General features: G+C 47.0%; 2 protein-coding genes across 2 annotated transcripts in view; both read left to right on the top strand.

Annotated features, from left to right (window-relative positions):
- The window catches only part of RNF213 (ring finger protein 213), a 51217-nt gene extending 38579 nt beyond the window's left edge, over positions 1–12638 (top strand). The window contains exons 47-67 of the mRNA XM_032199942.1: positions 406–596; positions 829–957; positions 1765–1875; positions 2105–2350; positions 2633–2714; positions 3278–3312; positions 3639–3733; positions 4486–4648; positions 4945–5125; positions 5610–5704; positions 6454–6705; positions 7133–7265; positions 7957–8040; positions 8400–8580; positions 8703–8904; positions 9108–9185; positions 9494–9691; positions 10678–10767; positions 10880–11058; positions 11435–12253; positions 12575–12638. Of these exons, the coding sequence (XP_032055833.1) occupies positions 406–596; positions 829–957; positions 1765–1875; positions 2105–2350; positions 2633–2714; positions 3278–3312; positions 3639–3733; positions 4486–4648; positions 4945–5125; positions 5610–5704; positions 6454–6705; positions 7133–7265; positions 7957–8040; positions 8400–8580; positions 8703–8904; positions 9108–9185; positions 9494–9691; positions 10678–10767; positions 10880–11058; positions 11435–11588 (2879 nt within the window). The 3' untranslated portion in view covers positions 11589–12253; positions 12575–12638. The remainder of the gene's footprint in view (positions 1–405; positions 597–828; positions 958–1764; positions 1876–2104; positions 2351–2632; positions 2715–3277; positions 3313–3638; positions 3734–4485; positions 4649–4944; positions 5126–5609; positions 5705–6453; positions 6706–7132; positions 7266–7956; positions 8041–8399; positions 8581–8702; positions 8905–9107; positions 9186–9493; positions 9692–10677; positions 10768–10879; positions 11059–11434; positions 12254–12574) is intronic.
- On the top strand, positions 12210–22508 carry ENDOV (endonuclease V). The gene is made up of 8 exons (XM_032199939.1): positions 12210–12253; positions 12575–12746; positions 13890–14011; positions 14487–14622; positions 14732–14800; positions 15433–15558; positions 21382–21458; positions 22481–22508. The coding sequence occupies exons 1-8, from the start codon at positions 12210–12212 to the stop codon at positions 22506–22508; spliced, it is 774 nt and encodes a 257-aa protein (XP_032055830.1).
- Positions 22509–23145: the final 637 nt, after the last annotated feature.

Genomic DNA, 23145 nt, shown 5'->3' with positions numbered 1-23145 from the left:
GTGGGAAGGACACACTACATTACGCTTTATTAACTGAAGTTTAAGTGATGCTTCAGAAATACAATTGCTTTAAGGCTGCTTGTTTTATATAAGTGGAAGATCTAGGCAGCTGAAAAGGAGGAAGAGATGCTTTTTAAAAGAACAAACAAAAATTAAAGTACTGAGCTGAATCACTGACTCAGTAAAGAAGATCAGCATGTGGAGAATAGTCTGAGATGCTAACACAGTCCATGAAGCATCAAAATGTGGTGCTGAGGGAACATTCTGGGTAAACAGCTGAGGAAGACAGCTTTCAGGTTCTCCTGCATGGCCAGCAAGTACAAGTGAAAGGAGCTTGGTGCTACAGCTGGTGTTGGCAGCAAAAGTTTTCCAAGGTAGGATGTGTTTTTGGTTTCTATTCTTCAGTGCAAGACCAGGCAGAGGAGAAGCAGCGTTACTTGGCAAATGTGAATGCATTCTGTAGCCTCACCAAGAACAACTGGCATCGTGTTTACCTGGTTCGGAAAATTGCTAACCAGTACGGGATGGAATTTGCTCAGAAGCTTGTCACAGACGCACAGTTTAACTGGGTGTTCCCAGCAGAAATTCTGCAACAGGTAAGGAAGAGGTGTCTCCTTGAAGATGGTTCTCTCCTCTTAGTTTTCAGTTGGTGCTGCTTTGGGGTGCTTTAGTGCTGCATGGCTTTGGGGGACTTACTGCAGTGGGAATGGTTGTAAGAAGCCATTTAGGTTGATGTGCCTGCCTGCTGCCTCTTTTCAAGGCTGAAATGACAGAGTTCTCAGAAGAAATGGTTCTCACAATGCTCACTGTGGGCTTTTCCCTTTGCAGGTACAGAGCAGCCAGTCTAATCACATTGATCGTTACCTGGCATGTGGCAAGAATTACAGAGTCCTGCGTGATGCTGTGGGGAAAGCCATGATTGAGTGCAAGACTGAGGATCTTCTAGAGGCAGAGAAGGTAGGGCATGCTCTCCTCAACAAAATCCTGTCATGGTTTCTGGGTGGCTAGTGATTAAGCTTTATACATTTGTTTTGCCAGTGTCTCTAGTGGAGATACCTGGGTTGATTTTGATTTTGAAAGCTGCTGTGGCTTATCCTGTCTGAGACACAGAATGTCTGTGCTTTTGTCGTGTGTGTTCTAGTATATGTAACATTGAGGTTATACTTGCTCCTCTACCTTCTAATAAATCATAGCAGTTTGTTTTACAAGCAAGTATTACAGGCACCTTGTGACCAACTAACTGAAGAGTAGGCAGGTAATTGGTGAAGCTTTATGCCTCCTCCCTGCCTGCCCATATCTGCCTAGCCTTGTGTCTTACTGTACAAAATCAATCAGGTGATTTTTGTGCAACTAACCTTCTTCCAGTATGTATTTTGTGTATGAAAATGTTCAGGAAGAAGTTTGACAAAAAATGCCTGTTTGAATTTCTCTGTACCACGAATACACTGTGACTTTTTCTTCACTTGTGTGTTGGCTTGGTTTGAAGGCAGGCATATACAGGTGCTATAAGTAAAATAATTGAGAAATTTCTGATGTAAAACACATAATCAGCTTGAAGGCTGTCAGATTACTCATTTACATGTGGCTTGAACAGTGATTTCTGCGTTATTCCCCTTCATATGTGGGGACATCTTTAATGCAGACCTGCTGAAGTCTGCTGCTAAGACTGATAAGACAGACCAATAACAAACTGAAACCTTGTAAGAGTTCATCTGTGACAACTGTCACCTCTTCTCCACTGTATCATTGGTTCTTCTTTTTCAGGCATCCAGCAGCTCCCCAGCTGTACAGGCTGTTCATCTGCTCCTTGCTATTTTCAGAGAGGTCACTGTCCTGTATGGAGTTAATGACTCAAATCTTCATCCCAAACAGCAGGTAAGATGCTTGATTCTCGGGGCTTGTGGTAAACATTCTTCATTGATAAGGATAAGTGAGATTTAAATCATTGGTGAAAGAGCTTTTTGTTCTGATTATGCCCTGACCTGGGCAAATGGAAAATGTTTTCAGAGCAGAGGATAGCATAGCATCGGAAGCAGCTGCTAGTTCTCCTCAGTTTGATGGATGATATCATGCTGGTTTTATTTCTTTAAATGTGTGTTTTCAGCAAATAAGTGCTATGACTGAGTTCATCCAGAACTCCGGAGTCCTGAATTCTCCAGACATGCAGAACTTTGCAGCTTGTCTTGTGACGAATAAGCTGCCGTCTCTTCTGACAGTGGATCCTCAAAGCTTCAGCCACAACGGAGCGCTAATTGAGATGGCTGTTCATACTTCAGCTGTCTTGCTGTGTGGGCAGAACCCCATCCTGCAGCCCCTGAGGAATCTGGCATTCGCTCCAGATACCATGGAGGTAAAGAGATTTAACTCACGGTAGTTCAGCACACTGATAGTTCTTTCACGCATCTGCTGGGTCCTCTATAACATAACCTTAATGTCAAAAGACACCAACTCATTGTTTTAATTGTGAGTTACTGATGTATGATTAGTTCAGTATTGTTGGGATTAATTAGCACAGAACCAGGCTCTGGACTGGTTTAGATGTCATTAGTTGCTTATTATGATGGAGAACAAGGAGCAAATGCTACAAAAAAGAACTGATTCATATATTGTTGTCATATTTTTTCTTCCTTAGCACTCTTTTCTGCCTACAATGCCAGAAGATATAATGGCTCAGGCAAGGGCCTGGGAAGGAATGTCTGCTCTGCACTGGTACAGTAAGTGCTTCTGACTGGCTTTGAAAGAGATTGAAGGAGAATCCTTGTTTTTGAATGAGATGACTCCTAATGTGAGGACAGACACACTCCTCAGCATGAGTTATCTGTATTGGGTAACGCACCAAAGTGCACTGAGTTTCTGTTTAGTCTCAAGCTTATAGCTGTTCGTGGAGTTTACTTCGGGCAGTTAGAGAGGTGTAAGCAGGAGAGCAGCACTTTGCCATCTTCCTGGTTAGTTTTCAGTTCTCTGCTTTTCATAGCAGAATTTAACTGTAAACTAGGAAGCTGGGGGCGTGGGAACATTCATGCTTACTAGCCTATATGGCACTTGGTAGCAGAACTTTTCAGGTTTTCATTCCATGTTTCTTTCGAGGAGAGAAGCACTGAAAGCTTCCTCTGGTTGTTGTGTGAGCCTATGACTCCTTCAGGAATTTCAGTGCTTTCCATTAGACCTTGAAGCGTATTTCTTGTTTCAAGATGATGATGCCTCTGAAAGGAAATAATAGGGGCTTCATAAATGGCTGTCTTCTAATACTGTCCTGTTTGTTTCTCCGTCTTCATAGCATGTCCAAATGGCCACCCCTGCACTGTAGGAGAGGTAAGAATTTGAGATTGGTGGTGTTTTTTCTTAAGCAGGTGGTGTTTTCAACAATAAACTGTTTTATATTTTAGTTACTGTTTATGTTCTACTGCACAGCAGTTCATTTTATAAACTCTAGATTACCAATCATTCTGCCGTTGCAATGTAAAATTTAGAATTGCTGTAACACAGATTGTACCAAAAAGCCTAGTAAATAAGGCAGGCAGACATCATTTGTCCAGTATATAGCAGCATTCAAATTAACCAGCTACAGCATGGATTTTTGTTTCATTGTCTCTGTTACTATTCTGGAATTCAGTGTTTTCATTCTTTCTTTTTGCTAGTGTGGCAGGCCCATGGAAATTAGCTACTGTCTTGACTGTCATGTCCAAGTTGGCGGGGAACAACACAGATCGCTGCCAGGCTTTCAAACCATTGGGTATGCTTTGATCCATCAACCTTCTCAGTGCAAAATTTTACAGTACTTGCCTGTTGTGGTTTCAGGGTAAAAGGTGTTACCTCATGCTGCTACCTGAAAGGTGGCACTTGGAATTCCCCATTATGTCACACATTCCCCTCTGGGAGGGAGAAGATGTTTGGCAATGGGGAGTGCTGGTGTAACTGAATTTGCAGAAACTGCCTTAAAGACCTTGTCAAGCTTCTAGTTTTAGGTTTTCCATGTTTCTGCTCATCTAGGCAGATACCTGTTATGTGGTTCTATATTAACATACAGTAGCAGGCTGCATTTTCTTAGAGGGCTCATCATGACTGAAGAACTTCTACCAAAACTCCAGGATTTATGACTTGTGCTCCCTCCTCCTTGATTCTCTGGATTCGCACTTTCAGCCCTTGCATAAAGAATGTTCAAGTTATGAAGTCTAAAGGCAGTGGCTTCTCATCTGTCCAGCATGAAGTCGGCTAATCTTGCCCCACAGGGTTGGCCATTGCATTTTTCATAGCAAATGTAATTGGAAGAGATGTCCAACAAAAAGTAGTCAACCAGCAAAAACAAGGAAGTTTGTTTATTTGTGTACAAAGCTTACTGAAAGTCTTCATTCCCCTGTAGCACTTTTAATCATCATCATTTTATAGCATTCAGAGAACTTAAGATCAGAAAGACATTATTGGGTATCAAAGACTACTTCCGTGTTTTCTGTCAAAGCAAAAATCGCTATGCATACTTTCTGGCAGGAATACTGAAGACAGAACTCAAACTGGCCACATACTTGGAGATGCACAACGCAGAAAAGAAATGGTGGAAGTGTCTGACCGACCCATGTCCCAAGTTGTCTTCATTCTGATACGCTTGCTCACACATCTGGCAATGTTTCTGGGAGCCACAAAGGATCCTCAGGTATCTTCCAATCATAGTCCCAAGTGGCCACTTGAAATCTGCCTTTATATGATACTGGTCCTTTTCGTCGTGTTGTGTAGTGACTAGTGAAGTCTTTCAAGATGCAAAACCCAAATTCACTTCTCCACTTGCCCGGGAATGTTTTTGGTTTCTTTATGCAGTTGCCATTATGTGTACAAGTGGTAAGAGTCCTGTAGGATGGAGTAGAGACTATCTGATTAGACTAGTTTTGCATGCCTTGTGCTAGAACTGGATGTTACTGATTACACTAATTTTTTCCTTTTGTTGCTCTTCAGTCACTGCAAAAGATTATCAAGCCACCAGTTCGCAACTCAGTAACTTTCCTGCAGCAGCATATCCAGGAGGACTTGGCACAGATGACAAAAACTTTGGGAAAGAGTATAGATGAGACTATCAACATCCTTCATCTTGTCCTAGGCAGCCTCCTCAAGGACCCCCATCAGCACTCAAGCCAGTGTAAGGAAAACTACTAGCCATATCACATCTACGAGCTGTATCGGTGTTTTATGGGCAGCAATTAGTATTTTTGCTAACAGACCACTTGCAACAGGTGATAGCTGAGCTGATGAGGGAGATCCAGAAATTTGCGGTTTGTTTCTCACTGTAGGTAGCGAAGAATTTTTCGCTGCTTACTTCTTCTCTGGTCAAATATATGGGGTTTGCAAGGTTTGGTACATAGTTCTGGAAAGAAATTAATGAAAAAATGACTTCACGATACATTGACAGCTCACAAGCAGAGGTGCTACTTGAAGTAGGGTGTGCAGTTTTGGATGACACTCTCCAACTAGGCTGAGATACTCATTTAGCCTCTATAACCTCTATAGTTGCTCTTAGCTCATCATATGAACTTGCAAGGATGTCACATCTAAAAGCTAAGAGAATCTGAGCTATCTTGTAACTGAAATATTGTGAACATAAGACTCTTAAATTTCTGTTGCAGGGCCAGTTCAATTTGATGGTACGCTTTCCACCAAGGAGAAAAGAAACAAGTGGGAAAGAATTGTTGCAGACACAGTTATTGCTCCTGAGTTGGAGGTGAGAAATTAGCTGTTTAAAAAAAATAAAAATAATAATAATCAGTTGAGCAGTTCAAAGCAACTTTGGAAATCTGACCTGCTGTGATACCTGTGCTACTCTTTTCACCTGGCTATTCCTAAATGCAAGCTATTTATGATACAACTGCAGGTCCACATTAATCTGTCGTCAGCTAGTCACTTCCATCTCTAGATTATAGACACCCTGCTGTAGATGACCCTGCTTTCAAGCAGGGGGTTTGGACTGGGTGATCTCTGGAGTCCCACCCAGCATCAGTTATTCTGTGACTCTTTTATGTGAAACGTGGAAACTGTATGTGAGAGAGGGTCAGCCAACTTTATTATACCTGTGGAAATGAGAATCAGACTTGAGTTATGTTATGAGGATTTTGTGCAGATGTAAAAGTAAAATTATCTTTGTTCAGTTGAAAGTACTTGCCCAAGTGAGCATAAGGGTGACCCAAATTAATCCTGTTTGCCTTTTTTCTTCATGTGCATTATTTAAAGAATGGAAGACCTGAGGGCTGGATGAGTTGGTGGGGAAAAAAAAAAAAAAAAAAAACAGTTTTAGAGCATAAACAGCTGTTCTGCAGTGTGTGTTTTTTTATATGCATTCCCTAGAAGTTCATCTTCTGTTTTGACATACTTTTGTGTGACTTGGTCATCAAGCTGTTAGGGAAATATACTCCCATGGAGGTTCAACATTGCATGAAGCTGCCAATGCTGATAGAATACCGTTATTTTTTGCAGGGTTTGGATAAAAAACTTCTGAAGTTAAATAAAGAAATTCAAGAGGATGAGAGAATATCTTCCAACCCAGTAGTGAAAATGGTGTATGGCGACCCAGTCAATTTCCTGTCCCAGCTGCCCAAGGACAGTCACATCCATCATTCCAAGATGTGGAGCTGCCGAAAGAGGATTTCAGTGGAGAACCTGGGCCACATAGTCCAGCAAAATAATGCCAAGGACACTGTCCCTCTCTTGTGGAAGTTTCTGCAGAAGGTGAGTGCAATACAGGGATGAGACCCCACAATGTTCAGATAATACTCCACAGAAGAACAGAATCATAGAATGGCTTGGGTTGGAAGGGGCATTAAAGATCAACTAGTTCCAACCCCCCCCGCCATGGGCAGGGATGCCACCCACTAGATCAGGATGGATGAGGCCCTGGGCATCCAGGTTTTGAACACCTCCAGGGATGGGGCATCTAAAACCTCTCTGGCCAACCTGCTTCTGTGCCTCACCACCTGGTTGAGGTTGAAAGGGACCTCTGGGTACGTTTGGCTCAACTCCCATGCAGTCTCAATCTTGAGAACTGTATATATAAAGTATTTTTTCTTTTAAACGTTTGAAAAGTAATTCAATAGAAGTATTCAAAACTGGTTTGTCCAAGGGCAGCTGTACTCATAAATCCCCTTTCCTCTTCCAGGAAACAGAACTGAGGCTGGTTAAAACTTTACCAGAGATTCTGGCTCTTCAGAGAGAATTAGTGAGGCAATTCCAGAACACTGCTGATGTTAAGCACTGCACGATCAGAGACTTCCTCAATGAACCCCGCTCAGGTGAGAAGATTCCGCCAAAACTGTAAATTAGTGAAACAAAAAGTGCTTTAGAAAGATTGCTTAGACAGTGCAGATAAAAATGAAGGTGAAAACTTCTCTTAAACTCGCAATCTTAAGTCCTTATTTTTCCTTTCAACTCCTATCCAAATATACTGGAGGCCTTGATGTTAGAGTTTTTCTTAAAAAAGGTAAAGTGGTTTTAAGAGAATTTAAGCACAAGAGGTAGGGACTCTGCTCAGAGATAGGCAAGATAAATCCCTGAACGCAGCTGTGGGTATGTTGAATTTCTGAGCTGTGCTCTAGAGTAGGGCCTTCCTAAAATGTGTAATAGGTATCCAGCCCTTCTGTTAAGTCAGAAACAGGAGACAACTCCTTTAATTGCACTTAAGTGCAATTACTTCTGTTCTGAAGTACTTATGGAAGATTTCTTAAAGGTCACGCAGACCAAGGATCCATGCAGCCTTGTAGCGTGTGCCAAAAGCACTCAATAATGGAAGATATAAACAAACAGCAAATTACACAATTTGATAATGTTGGAAAACTGTTTAATGTACATTTAAACATTTCTGGTATGTTTGAACAGTTATCTAAGGTTATGTGGTGGTGTGCTTTGAAAATTCTTATATTATTGAGTTTCATGGTGTTGCCAGTAAAAGGCATTTCAAGGATTCCTGTTTCTGGTATTGCTCAGATGTGATGAGGGACCTGTTACAGAGGAGAGTTAACATGTTCCTGTCTGTCTGGAACAAGCTGAGAAGATCACTGGATACCAATGGTGAGTACCCTTCCCTCACAGCATTGTTTTGTGTGATGGAAATGAGAGATTGCCCCCTGCCAGATGGGTCCTTCAGTACCCTTTGACAGTACAGGTTTCTTCTGTCAGATGCTGAAAATATCCTCCAAACTGACCTTGGCTGTTAAAGGTTAAAAAGATGTAGGTGCAAATGGAAGAATGTTTCCTACTCACCTGAACCTGCTTCCTTTAGCACCTACAAGGCACAGAAAGTGTGACCTTTTTGTCAATTTATCCTGCTGTACTTTCTCCTGACCTGGGTTGGCTCAAGAGAGGCTATTTATTCATCATGGGGCAAACTCTGGGACACCACAAGCAATCTTCTATGCTTTTTATTTTAGGGGAAATTAAGCTTCCTAAAGGCTACTGTGATGCTGACTTGACCATGGACAGCAAGCTTGAGGTCCTTCTGCCACGTCGACAGGGACTGGGCCTCTGCTCCACAGCCTTAGCCAGTTATCTCATTAGTCTGCATAATGACTTTATCTATTTGGTGAACAAACATACCAAAGAAGATGATAGGTATGTTGCTATTCCAGCCAGGCACTTTTTGTCTCTGTTGTATTACCTGCTCCCAATCTGCTTTCCCTGCTTCATAAAGGCTTGTCACTCTACATGGAGACAACTTGTTTCCTCTTCTGAAGGTACTTGATCAGTCCATCAGAAGTAGCTGACCTGCACTTGATCAGTTACGAGGTTGAGAGAGACCTGATTCCTCTGATCTTATCCAACTGCCAGTACAGCATGGAGAAGGGTGGGGAGACATTGCAGCACTTCGACCTGGAGAGAATCCAGCAGCAAGTCATCAGCAAGTTCTTGCAGGGGAAGCCGCTCATCACCCTAACGGTAGGACGAGGCAGCTAGCTATGTTTCTAGGCAGCTAGAAAACATAGCTAGCAGACAACTCGATGTCAGAGCCCTGCAGAGAACTGCAGGCTTATCAACTTATTGGCTGGTGTCTGAACCCCTGCAGTCTTTGCTGCAGCCAAACAGACACTGTAGCAGGGTTAGCAATGAAGTTCTACAATCCTGGGTTTCTCTCCTGACAGGGAATACCTACCCTCGTGTACAGACATGATCGAAATTACGAAGAGCTGTTTAATGATGTCAGGAATAAACTGGATCAGGTGGGTTTCTGTGCTGGAGAAACAGGGCACGTGTCCCCTGACACGCAAAGAAGCGTCAGGCCCATCTTCTCACTTGCCTTGCTCATCTGCTATGAGGGCCTGCTCGCTGATCTGTTAGCATGCCTTGAATATGTACACATTGGTTGTCTTTTGTCAGTCAGGGTTTACAAAGAAAAGAGATGTAGTTAAGTACTTCCAGTTTTCTAAATCTGGGGCTATGCCCTTATTCCTGACTTCTGCAGATTGAGCAGCAGTAAGAAAGGGTTCTAAACTAATACTAGGAACTGCTTTGACTTCATGGTTTTCAGAGTGCTCTTCCCAGTTCTGTTATGAACACAATCAGCGGGGAACTACAGTCTTACAGTGATGTCTGTGATGCTCTGTCTGTCATTGAAATTACCTTGGGATTCCTGGCCATGGCTGGAGAGAATGCAGAAATGCTTCTGACTGACTACATTGTAAACATTCTGCAGATGGGTGATCAGACAAACCCTCATGTACTGCAGGTGAGTCCTGAGAGCAAAGCTTGTATTCTTAAAGGATTATATCTGTACCAGTTTATACTAAATCCTGACAGTTTGACCTCCAAGCCCAGCAAAAGTTCTAAATCAAGCTGAATTAGAATGTGTTAGAATTTCCTCCCCACCATACTTGACAGCAGGAGAGAAAACAATTTTCACTTCCACTGCAACCAGTGTTTACCAGGTGGGAGCATCCAATAGCTCATGATGCTCAGCAGGTTCTTGCAAAACCCTAAAGAAAGGTCAAGTGGAGGATGTGTGGAAGGTCAAACTCCTCTCTGCAGATCCCTGCTTTTCTGCCATCACCACCAGGAAGGAGAATACTTAGTTGGGTGCCAGAATAATTAGTTGCAATGCTAAAACTGCGAAAAGGGAAAACTTTCAATAATGAGTCAACTTTTAGTGACACTGGCTTACCCTAGTGCTAAATGGGATTAGAAATAGCACTTTACTTCTCAAAAGGGGTGGTAGGGAAAGGTTTTATCTCCTAATGGTGTGTGAAAAGAGGCTTTTTACTGATAGGGGGCAAAGACAACTATGTGTGACATAGGGAATGGGAAAATGACAGAACTTTCCTAATGGCCAAGAAAGCTGGATTACTGAAGGCAAAATGGGGAATCAGGAGGTATAAGCATGTAGGCTTTTATGCCCATGTTGAAAAGGCTTGATAAACTCCCAACTGCTGGATGAAGCTTTTCTATATACTACTTTGTCATAGTAAGACTGTTTATCAGTGCCATCATAGAATCATTGAATGGTTTGGGTGGGAAGCGACCTTAAGGGTCGTTTAATTCCAATCCCCTCTACCATGGGCAGGGACATCTCCCACCTGATCAGGTTGCTGTGTCACCCTGCCAGTTAACGTGGCTTCTATTTCAGTGGGCTTCTCTCTGTTCCTTCTTCTGCAGGGGGATGAACAGGCTCCAAAATATGTTCCTTGCATCCAGTTTCATGCTTTGGTTTTCTTTCAGGCCCTCGGACGATGCCGTCTAAAGCACAGCATAGCCCTTTGGCAACTTCTCTCTACCCGCAAATCTGAGCAGCTTCTGCGCATCAAAAGGGTAAGATACACTGGCAACCTCAGGGTCTGCTCAGGTATTTCCTCATCTCTAAGATGAAGTTGCTCAAACGTGCTTGGTTCTTTTTTTTTTTTTTTCTCATTGCATTTTTTAGGATCCTTTTGTAGACATCAATGAAAAGTACAAAGTTAGTCTCACTCCAGAGATTGCCAAGCTCCTCAACACCTACCTCGTTCACTCAAGGCTTGAAACATTCCTCCAGGAGCTCCATGAAATGATCATCCTGAAGCTGAAACGTGTCAAAAGTGTGGATGAATTCCGACCCCTATGGAGGTAATGGGTTTTTGCAGCCCAGAACAACCCACAGTCATTACTGACTTAAGCTTCTTTGTCTCTTTGGAAACGCTTGTGATAGAAACAGTTCTGTTAGCAAATGACTGCTCTGCTGGACACAAAGCACAAGCATTGATATTAAGGATATGTGGCTATTTGTAGGGCACCCTCCATGTTTCTGGCATGTATGACTCCTCTGCATTTTACACAAGCTTTTGGAAACACTGCTGAAATAGAGCAGTTGTTGTTCTTGATAGCTAAACACAGCCACTTCCCTAGTCACTCAAAGGAGCATGTTTAGTTTTCTCCATACAGAAGCTTGGCCCCGGCAACTTGATTACGTCCTAATAATACTACTTTGCTCTCTGCTTTCCAGCCTCAAGGAATCACTCATTCCTCTACTTGATGAAAAAGAGTCGGAGTTGGCTGCAGAGCTGCAAGATGCATTCCCAGATGAGATTCTCCTCTCCCATGCTACTGCTACCTGGAAAGCGGCTGCTCTCTTCAAAAGAGAACGTAGAGAAAGCTAAGGCCACTGGCAACGTGGTGCCTGCCGGTGGCCACTAGTGATTTTTCCTCTTACACCGAGCATTTTACTGCCTCAAACACTGGGTACAAGTGAGATTCAGGGAGGTCAGGGCTGAAGCGGTGCTGGTTGTGTGTTGTGTGTGTTACCTCTCCCACCCCACGCCACTTTTTACGCCAACGGGGTGAAGTTTGGATGCCTCTACGCAGCAGCAGAATAGAGTAGAAAGAGAAGGGTGCCTAAATTGCAGCTTCTTCTGGAAAAAAAAAAAAAAAAGGCCCCCTCTGACTTTTTAAGAAGCATTACTTGTTAACACTGGGAAATAATGTGTGCGTCTACTAGGCACTTTTTTTGCTGCCTGTTTCTTGCTACCTGCCAGCTCCGGGCCCTCACTGTGCTGTCGCCGGCCCCTCCGCACCCCCGGAGCGCCGAGATTGAGGCGGAAAGCGAGAAAAAGCGAAAACTGCCCCAAAACGAACCGCTCCCTCCCTGCCTTCACCTCACCCCCCTTCCCCAGAAGCTGCGGCCTTTCTCCTTGCCGCGGGCCGGCCCCTCCCCGCGGCGCTGCTCAATAAAGCCCCACTGCAGCTCCTCCCGCCTCCGCCTCCCTCCCCGCCCGGCCGCCATGACGGGGCCGCCGCCCGCCGCCATCCTCAGCCGCTGGGCACGGTAACGGCGCGGGGGGCGCCCTGCGCATGCGCCCTGCGGGGGGGGGGGGGGGCGCGGTGGCCATGGCAACCGCGAGGGGCTACGGGCCCGGGGGGCTCCGGGGCGGGGTAGGCCCAGGCCGAGGGCCTGGGCCGGAGCGGTGGGGTCTCGCTGCGCTGCCGCTCGGGGCGGGACACCGAGAGGCTCCCTTTCCCCGCCCAGCCCCCGGGGGCCGCTCGTTAGGCTCCTCTGCCCCCCGGAGCCGGGGTATGTGCGTCCCGGTGGGCTGCGGGTCGGGAGGGAGGCGGTGCTCACCCCCCCGGCTCTGCGCTCCTCCGGCAGCGAGCAGGCCCGGCTGAAGGGCGGCGTGGTGCGGGAGGACACCGAGGAGTGGCAGAAGGAGCCGAGCTTCGCGGGGCTGGAGAGAGTGGGAGGCGTGGATTTGTCTTACATCAAAGGCGACGACTCGAGGGCCTGCGCTTCCCTCGTGGTTCTCAGCTACCCGGGGCTCGAGGTAACGGCGAGCAACCGGCTGCGGGGTGCCCGGGCCTGCCGGCGGGGGGAGGTTTTCCTCGGGAGGTTTGCACAAAAAGCCGCTGTCCACCGGGCCTCTCCGCCCCGCGGGGCCTCGGCGAGTTGCCGTGTGTGCTTCACGAAGCCTCCCGCCCCGCATTCTGCGAGAAAAAGATAAAGAGAGGAACAACTAAGTAAAGTTTTAGAGATGTGTCTGGGAAGACGCGAGGCAAACCGCTCCCAGCTGCAGGAGGTTCGTGGGGTTACTGGGAGGCACCGGAGGATGGCTTCGGTCTTCAAATCACTAAGTCAGAAAACACAGGGGTGAGACGTAGGGCGCAGCCAGGCACAGATGACTTTAGCTGGTTTGGGTAGGTATTAGAAACAGCCGGTGTCAGCCACTACCCAGGAGACACAAAGCACCATTGTTACTCATTGCCGATCAAGAGAAGAAATGAAAGCATTTGCAGCACTCAGAAGCAGCAGCTGTCCTCTTTGTGAGTTCTTGCTTGGAATCAACTTGTAATACGGGGTGTAATTTACTGAAGCATTCCTAAGACTGCCACAAATTCCGCGCCCCATAGTCGTTTATCTTGCATTAATAAAGTTATTTGCCTGTTTCCTAACTTTCAAAATGATGTAAAAGCTACCTTTAAAACCTATAACAAACAGAAATAAAGTTTGATATTGGCCACTGGCATTTGTATGAACTGAATTCCAAATCCTTCCTTGATTCTTGACTTACACTGTGTGTACGCTTTTTGTCCTGTCTTAAAGGGTTCCTTTTGGCATCCCTTGGCACAAACACCATTTGATAACGCTTTGTGTGAGGTCTGGGGTCCCTGCTGTGTATGTGAATAGCCGCTCTCATTTCTTTCCAGGATTTCACTCTCAAGCAGGGTATGGTAGGGTGATGTCTGGCCGTCTTCTGTCAGCAGTCTGTTATCCACCCCTTTCTCTAATGGACTGACACAACCTGATGCCCTTAGCTTTGTAGGAGAGATCCAGAAGCAAAGTATTTGGAAAACGACAACAACAAAAAAGAGTAAAGGACATAAACTAGAAGAGATGTCTGAAAGAGCCAGGAGCTACCCAGGGAAGTCCTGGAGGTCACTGTCTCTGCACTGTCCCACTGTACTCCTAGGTGCTGTATGAGGACTGCCGGATGGTGGCCGTGAGTGCCCCGTATGTGGCAGGATTCTTGGCCTTCCGAGAGGTCCCTTTCCTGGTGGAAGCTGTTCAGAGACTTCAGCAGGAGGAGCCCAGGCTCAAACCTCAGGTGTGGCTTATTTCTTTGTCCTAAGTTGAAAGGCTCAGAGTACTGCTAGCAGTTTTCTGCTGGCAGAGCAGAAAGCACAGTGTTGAAGTCTTATTGAGGCAGCTATTCCACTTCTTTTGAGGACCAGGGATGCTATTCTGTGTGTAGCACCAGTGAAGAGTGCTGCCAGCCATTAAGAGCTTGTGGCTGTGGGACACTGGTCATTTAAAGTTGTATGTAAGCAGCACTGAAGGAAGGAAGATCCTTATGTGGAGGAGTAGAAGTAGTGAGACAGACTTCTTCCTCAGAGGGCTAGCATTGCTGCATATTGGAGGCTCTCAGTGCACAGAAAATAATGAGTTTTTTCTTTTCAGGTGCTTCTTGTAGATGGGAATGGCCTGCTCCATCACAGAGGTAGGACTGCCCTGGAGAGCCCTGCTCTCCCCATGCTGCCACTTGAGGTTCCTGTCTGGTGTCCTGCAGTTACAGTGCCTTGTTGCTGACAGGGTTTGGTGTGGCCTGTCACCTGGGAGTCCTGACAGATCTACCATGCATTGGAGTGGCCAAGAACCTCCTGCAGGTGGATGGCTTGGCCAGGGATGAGCTGCACAGAGAGCAGGTGAGGCTAGGTTGGGAATTGTTTCCACTCTTTAATATCCCTAGACAATTAGCATAGTCACATACAAGCAATTTCTCACCAATTGACTTTGTGTGTTTCTGTGCCCTAGATTCGTTCCTTGCAGAGGGAAGGAGATACATTCCCACTGACAGGCACTTCAGGGAGTGTTCTTGGTATGGTAAGCTGCAGGGAGTTCTGCTTGGCCATCAGGTCTTCCAGCTTCGTGTAACTGAGCACTGGAGGATGTTGTCGCTGTAGTGGGACTGGTCTTGGTGATGTTAGTTCAGGAAGACGAGGTCTGAACAGGTGACCAGTAGCACCGATTTCCCTTTTCTGTCAGCTCAGACATCAGTGGAAAGAGTTGGTGGTTCAGGTGTTGGCTATATTCATGCACGTGGCTATGGCAACCTGTTCATGAACCACGGTCGAGGAGAGGTGCCACTCTTGTAGCAGCTTACCAGGGCGCGATACAAAAGCATTTGACTTAGAAGAGTGCTGCACAGGAAATGGGCAGGTGTAAGAAACTTGCTTCATCTGGTGTTACATTAACATAGTCTGTATTAGCAAGTCTCAGTGCTTCCCAGAGCTGTGTGGGGCATCTGGGGAAGGGTCACGGGTGTCCAAAAGGGCAAACAGTCCCTGTGAGGAGATAACTGAAGCAGAGGATCAAGGAGGTTGGGAGTTAGCAAGTACAGACCCACCAGCCCACCCTCTGAAGACAACTGGCTGGCTTAGAATTCATCTGCCACGTTGTATTTGTTTGAAATAAGCCTCTTAAGTATTTGATCTCTCTTGTTTCTGAATGCACAGGCCCTGCGTAGCTGCAACAGCTCTAAGCCCCTTTATATCTCTGTGGGCCACAGGGTGTGCCTGGAGACAGCCGTGCGCCTCGTCCAGTCTTGCTGCAGGTACCGGATCCCGGAGCCCATCCGCCAGGTACAGAAGCAGGGGAGCTGAGGAAGGGGAGTGCAGACCTGGGGTAGGGGAGCAGGCAGGCAGGCAGGTAGGTAGCAGGGGACATGATAGCTGCAAGTGCCAAGCCTGCGGTGATGTTTCAGAGCCTCAGTTTGCCACCCATCTGTAACAATTCTGCAGTGGGCACCCTTCTCGCTGGCCTGTCCTCCCCAGCCTGTCGTACTGCTGTTTATGTGGTGGTGAAGTGATCATCCTTCTTTCTTCTTTGCTTGTTCTTCTGACGCAGTGCTGAGAAGTGCACACAACCCTCACTGCAGACCTCGCTTGACAGATTTCTTGGTTCCTCTCTGCAGGCAACTTCTGTGATGCTGATGTTAATACAGAGGAGCTGGAAACGCAGCTTTCCTGGTGCTTTGAGCCTAGCACAGACTGCAGTGCTGCTCCTCTGGGCTTTTCCTCGCTACCGCACTCCACAAGGAACTGCGGGCTCTGGGACAGCGGGCAGCCAGTAGGTGACAGCACTGGATCGCATTCAGTGAGCCGCAGCTGCCACCAAGGCTCTGCTTCAGACTAATTAAATCACAGCAGGGCTTGAGAAAGGGATCTGGAGAAGCGTAAAGCCTCTGGGACTTCTAGCCTGACAAGTGCTTCCCTTCTCAGGGTCACCCTGCTGTTAGCGGCTCAGGTGGGCCTGACCCAGCGGCTGCTCAGGGAGCGGGGCCTCTTCAGATGTCCCTGTTTGTAACGTTGCCCTGGAACACGCAGTTCAAGTTGCTAAACCTCTGTGCTTGTCAGGTGTCTGGCCACCTTTGCTCTGCAGCTCCTCAGAGCAGCACTGAGCAGATCCTGCTGAGGGCTGTTACGCAGTCTCTGCACACAGGGTCTTCTCCTTGGCACTGCAGTGTTTTCCGAAAGCAGAGTATCGAGTTATAAAACAGACAAAAATCCAACACCTTAAAGCAAAACAAACCTTGAAGCATGCATTCCAGAACTGGAGTTTCTGATCTCATAAACCACTACCTGCCAGACGGGAGTAGGCTGATAGATCTTCTTATGTAACCTCTTCCAGCAAGGGACAGATGCCTCCGCAGAGCTGTAAGCTAGCTCTGCAGTTCGGCATGCTCAGAGGAAAGGGGAAAAGCATTCCCTTTGGAAACAAAAAGGTGTCTTGGAGGTTTTCATCACCTTCATTTCATTTCCAGCTTTCTCCAGTGTTTGTCTATGTTCTGAGACTCCTCCAATCCTCTATGACCTCTATTTAAAATGATGGAATGAGGTGTTGTCACGTTCCTTATGGAGAGGCTAGAAATTGAGAAGGGTGTGTGTTTACTGTAGAGGAAGAGGAGTGGCAGGAGGTAAAGGTGTGTAAACCTTTCCATGAGACTTTTCCCACCACACTTCTGTGTGGTAGCTGTTAGAGATCCTGATGCAGGGCAGTGGGGAGTTCTGGCTTGGGTGAATTCCTAGATCTTTTTGCTACGGGAACTCTCCACGACAGGCTTGCAGATCTGGTGGGTGATGTGCTTACAGCTTTCCCAGTGTCCAGTGGAAGACTTCTGGAATATTAGCCCTTAGCTGGTAAGTTCTGGTAGCCCTAGAAGTGTAATGCTCTCCAGACAGCTCAGCTGGTAGTACCTTTTTGAGGCTGTGTTTATAGCTTGGATGAACGCAGTGCTGCGCTGCAGCATGTGGAATACTGCTGACTGTTGTGGGAACTTAAACCTTCCACTTCCTGAGGGTTATGGCTGGCTGGTCTGTATAGGGTGTGTTGTGCTTCTTGGGCATGAAACTGCATCTTCACAGTAATCAGAAGCAGTCGGATTTGCATTCAGCCCACAACGTGGTTGTGTTGCCAAAGGAGCTGTGGCTGTGATGCAGGTGAGAGGGGTGATCTTTCAGAGAAAGCAGAGGGAAGTTCATTATCACCTACGTACGTATTTACTTCTGTTTCGTACTTCTTCCACGTGCAAGGCTGAACTGGGAGAATATCATTTGCAGAGGGGCGATCCCTCCACCCAGCCAGCTGGTGAGGTTTTGAGGCAGACTTGGTCCTTTTAAGCTAACCAGACAAGGGTATTGAGATAGGCAGAAGCTGTCACCCCAGAAAAATAAACAAAGCATTTAAACTGCATGGCACTGGAACCAACAGCAAGCCCTCCTGAGAGCAACTGCTCTTGCCTACTTCTGGCAGAGGTCAGAAGCCCTCTCCAGTGTTTGCCCACGCTCCGAGCCTGCTCAGACCCAGGATCCACAATGCACAGTGTGGAATCAGAAGCTTTTAAGACTCCACCTGATGAGGATTGCTCTGGGACAGATTCTTCTGCTCTTGCTTCCTCAGCTTCCTGGCTGGCTGCACACCAGCCTCCAGCTCACTTGATGATCCTTTTAGCTCCAGCTGGCGTCCTGCCCAGCTGGTTCCTGCTGGCTCAGGATGTGGCTGATGGGGCAGCCTGATGTTACTCCAGCCCACCAAGGAGGACAGAAATCAGCCTGACCACAGCTGTGAATTTCTGCAGGTCACGTCATGTGCAGTATTAAATACTTACTAACGCAAAACTGAAAAATAAGCCATCATCCCTCTTCTCTGTGTGAACAGCTCCTGGTGCCCTGCAGGGAAATCAGTCGCTGATAACCTGAAATTCTTACTCCCCTGAGATGTAGCCCCCCAATACAAGCTTGCTGCTCACCACTGCCCCTCATAAAATAGGCAAAGCAACAATTCCAGACCGTAATGCCAACACTAGTCCCCGCTGAAAATAGAAACAATCTGTGAGGATTATTACGGGACAGTTATCCATCTTATTGATTAGCCTCTTGGTTAATGCGCTGGGTTAAGCTGTCTCTCAGCACTGTGTTAGGAGTGAGGACTGGCCAGTAACTTGCCACCTAATCAAGCATTAGCTTATGTTATCAGTAGAATGAATTCAGGGGGGTTTCTTCCCTAGAAAAATAGTTTGTAGATCTGACTCTTGCTACCTTGGTCTCCCAGTAGGAACTCTTATTGAACAACCTCTTTCCCTCATTATAAAATACATCACGTAATCTCTTATCCTGAAGAGTGATCAAAGTTATTTGTCAGTTCAGTTATGAAACTGTCCAATTATAGAGAGAAGGGAAAAAAATCTCCCAAACAAACCACCCCTTATGTAACCATTTTTCATTCTCGAGCTTGCAGATTTTTTAAGTGGTTGTGGAGCTGCATTTCCAGCAGTAAGCTGGCAGAGTCTCCACCTGAGACGCCTGACTGGGAGCTGCAGGGAGGGAAGGATGGGGAGCTCGTTGGGGGCATGGGAGAGACTCTTCAGAAGTATAGCATAGTGATGAGAGTAGAAAATGCTTCAAGGACAGCCACTGGGGATGCGCTAACCCACTTTATTAGCATGATCATCATTTTCTGTGAAGCTTTTCCAGCTGGGAAGGTCACAGACTGCTTTTTAAGTGGGGAGAGATGCTCTGTCTTTGAGATGGGGCACAGCGGCTGTTCTGAAATGTCACAGGCTAGCAGTGTTTTTGAGAAATTAAGTTTCTGAAAAAGAAAAAAAAACAACATTGAGGGAATGTTAAAATCAAAGTTACCAAGAAACTAGGATCCGGGTGCTTGTATTGGCATCCAAGAGTCTTCCACTGATACGGAGTAGCACTGGAAAGCTGAACAGTAATACTTCAAGGCAACAAGAACATCCAGTAAATGTTCAACAAAATTTTCTAAATGTTCAGCAACACTTTCTATAGCTCTTGGGATTTCTCTCGGTGTTCTTGCCCAGCTCTGACCACATGCTGTCTTGCAGTGCTGATAAGACACAGCAGTCTGGTTCTCCAGGTGAGCTCAGGGGGTTCAAGTCACAGGAGACTGCATCAGAAATGGAAAGGAGGAACTGGATACTTGAGGAGGGGCTTGATGAGGTTTGGTGGTGGATCTGAGATCAACTTCAAGGAAGAGGGCAGTAAACCATGAATTTGGTAGAGTCTCGACGTTACATCTTTCATCTGTGGCACCAAGAGGGGTGGTACTGGAAAGCAGAGCACATAGCACTGATGCGGTCTGGTGTGTAAACTGCTCCTGTTGTCCTCCTTGGCAGCCTTGCTTTTGGACTCACAAGCTAGGACAGTGTCAAAGGTGTGTCAGTCACTTGCCTTGCATCTGCTGCCAAGAAGTGGTGGAGCCGAGTGTGCTTGTGCCTTGTCTCTGTTTGCTTTTACAGGATGTTTTTACCTGCTTTAGCCGTGTAATTACCATCACACAGCCAGCCCACCAGGCGCAAAGGCAGGATGAGCCAAGCTCATGCCTAGGGAAAAGGATATGCAGCAGACAAGTGGTGTGCTGCTCCATCTGTTGCTTCGTGATACAACTGCTGGAACAGAGGAAGGAAAGGGATGGGTACAAGAATGGGCAGTGCCAGCTTCTCTTCATCCTGTGTCATCTCAACAACTTGCCTGCTGTATTGCTACATGTGTATTCCCAACTCTTCACAGCTCTCTCTGTAGCCTTGTTCCCCCTCTTAATTTACAGTTTCCTGTGGAGGGGACAGCCACATTTCTCAGCTGAGTAGTGACCAGAAAAGCTAATTCTTTGGGAACATCACAGTGTCACAGCTGTAAAGACCATGGATGATCTTGGAATGCTCTGAGCCTGAAGGCTGCAGCCTGACCTGCCTGAAATCCCAGCGGGAGTCCCTGTTAGCATTGTCCCAGGACACAGCTTCTGTTTCACTGTGTAGACAGAGAAGGTCATTGCAGCAGAGTCCGTGAGGCATTCTGCAGCCCCAGGACAAGTCAATAAAATGCTCCAGTATTTCCCTAACTTTTGAGGAGACCGTACTCTTAAATTTCTACCAAGTCTATTCCATCTCTCATCGGTGGGCTTGGACTCCAGGTTCCAAGCTATTGCTGGAAAAGGCCCATGGAGGAGCCTGGCTGCTCGTTACAATTTCCTGCATTGCATTCAGAGGTGCCTGCATGTGGAAGAAGACATTTAGGTTGTTTCACAGGATAGAAACACCAGAGCACTCTCAGTCTCCTATGTCTCCTTCAGCCTGGCTGTCCTGCCAGGGCTCATGAAAGGGGAGTTGCAGCTCTGGCACAGAGACAAGACACAATGGAAAGCAGCCCATCACCTCAGCAACTCTCCCTTTGCCAGTGAACAATTCTTACTTAACCTCTGGAAATTCTTGCTGGCCTGCCCCATCCCTGGATGACCAGGAGGGCATCTTAGGAGCCGTTCAGTGTAGGTGGAAGGTGAGGGATTCCTGCTGGGTCAGTGCTTGCTGCAGGAAGGCTCACTGCAGTGTGAGCTGGAAACCCGTGCTAATGCATCCCTTGGGGCTTGTAGAGGCCTTTGGAGAGGGATGACTGCACTCACTGAGCTGCAGTAGGGATTTACGGAGGAAGTTCAGTCTGGTTCCTGCTCTGGCTGTTCTTCCTGCCATGCTTGTGGTAAGGAAAGAGCTGAGCAGACCTTAGGCATGGGCTGGCAGGAGCTGTCTGAACCCAGTGTCTCCTGCATGCTCAGCAGCACGTCCTTGCTCCTCTGAGAAGTGAAGGGGCAGACAGGAAGGGTTCAGAGACTCATTTCTCTCTCTGAAATGGACTGTACTCCAGTAGGGCTGCTCGGTCCAGGACCCTCTATTTCTTTGTCTCAAGTCTTTACCCTCCCTAGCAGCTTACAGTGAGGCACAAAACCAACCAAGGACAGAAGCACACAGGTTGCTTTTTGCCAGGCAGTCACAGAAGGGCTAGTTATGATGCACTGGCATTAGGATGTGCAGGGACATACTGAGACAACTGTGGGGAGACACCAAACAGGCTGAACAATCCCTTTTCACTCATTTTCCTCCTTTATTCCAGGCTGACATTAGATCGAGGGAGTATATTCGGAAGCAGATGTGCTCACCAGTGAAGGTCCCGTCTTCTGGGCCAGAGAGGTAGGTGTGTGGGCAGCCCGAGCAGCTGCCTCTCCAAATGGGATCTGCTCATGTAATGATCTTCAGTAATGGCATTAAAGGGACAGGCTGGGTAACAAGGTGAGCTGAAGTGACATCAGGACCCGTTGCCTCCATAAAGGGTGATTTCTGGTGGTTGTAGCCATGCTACTTCACACGTTTTTTCTGCAGAGCACCGTGTCCTAGGCTGGGGAAGGTCACTGGGGATTTGATCTGTTTCCGGCGCCCGTGATAAGCAAAGAACTAACGCCCACAGGTGTGACATGAGGGTGAACAGAAATATCCTGCAGGGAGCTGGTTTCTGTTCCCAGAAGACGAGGGGAGGGTCAGACTGCCCCACTCTTACGTAATGTAGGCCAATGGCTGCTCTTAAACGGTACAAATCCATGGCAAGTCCACTGGTGCGTAGGAGTTCCTCATGTCATGGAAAGGCTGCGCTGCCTTTTCAGCACTGTTCTTGGGAGTTTGTTGTTGAGTTCCCTCAGACCCATACTAATACCAGGTTGGACAGGTAGCAGATAGCACTGCCTGAAGAGCTCCTTCAGGACGAATGAAGTGTGTCAGTACTCAAAACCCTGCTCTGAGGGTCATGCTGAACCAGAAAGAGCGAAGAATGAAGGTTGCTGGTGGCAGCAGTCAGGGATTGCTTGCACTGACTCGAGGCAGCTCTTACAGATTCGTTAGGACACTTGGCCAGTGAAACTCATCGTGCTCTGCTCAACTCCTGTATCCTGAAAAATGCATCCAGAAACAAAAGATGAGTCTGTTCTTGTAGCAGTGTTGCACATTGTGGCCAGGCTATGGGGGGATAGCCCTGTGCAGTTCCAGGCAGCATGTTCCCCATTTGTGCTGGTGCTTCATGCTGATGCTGACTTACACAAAGCAGAAACACCAAAGTCATCCCACTTATGTGACATCGTAGTTGGTCTTTTTGGTTTTATTTATTTATTTATTTATTTATTCATTTCAAGTCTGTAATCCTTCTTGGTTTTTGCTCCTTGCAGAGAAGAGAAGGCTGAAGTGGATGATTAATCTCATGCCAGAAGCAACTGCAGGGCCCCTTCTTCACTGAATGCAAGACTGTGGTTCTGCAGAGTGCAGCAGCTGCGTGCCACCCATGGGCAGAGCAACACAAGACTGTGTTGGTCGGGACAACACCAGCCACTGTGCACTCCTCTGGTAGACAGGAAAACCAGCCTCTGTTAAGGATGTTGCTCGGTGTTTAGAGCATATTTCTCATGGTCGGTTTTGAAACATTGTAAATACATACTTCCACTTGTAATTTTTCTACAACTTCCTTGAGTACTCGGGTAGTTGCAGGAGGTGATTTACAAGCTGATGTTGTGGCACTTAACATAGTTACTATCAAGCTCCAGAGCTGGCCTTTGGCTCCCACCACTCCTCTGGGACAGGGACTTCCCTTCCTGACATTTTTGGAACAGCTTCCACCCAGTCCCTGCAGCCTGTTCTCTCACCCTCACTTTGCACGTCTCTGGGGAACAGAAGCCCAGTGTGCAGCTCCGGCTGGTCCTGACAGACGGGCAGAGGACTCCGTGTTTCGGGTGGGCGTGTGACTCACGAGGGAGGGGACGGAGCCAACAGTCTGGTGTATATTTTGGAAGAGGCTTGGAGGTCTGAGCTCCAGTACCTGAGAAGCTTTCTGTCTGTT

This window comes from Aythya fuligula, chromosome 18 (assembly GCF_009819795.1).
Source record: "Aythya fuligula isolate bAytFul2 chromosome 18, bAytFul2.pri, whole genome shotgun sequence".
NCBI classification, from domain to species: Eukaryota; Metazoa; Chordata; class Aves; order Anseriformes; family Anatidae; genus Aythya; species Aythya fuligula.
This window is presented reverse-complemented; position numbering and strand designations above follow the sequence as displayed.

Excerpts from the sequence above, each read along its gene's own strand:
- ENDOV (XM_032199939.1), top strand. The coding sequence starts at position 12,210 with ATGACGGGGCCGCCGCCCGCCGCCATCCTCAGCCGCTGGGCACG. Across the intron at positions 15,559-21,381 it reads TCCCGGAGCCCATCCGCCAG|GCTGACATTAGATCGAGGGA; the intron begins GTACAGAAGCAG and ends CCTTTATTCCAG. Across the intron at positions 21,459-22,480 it reads CCGTCTTCTGGGCCAGAGAG|AGAAGAGAAGGCTGAAGTGG; the intron begins GTAGGTGTGTGG and ends TGCTCCTTGCAG.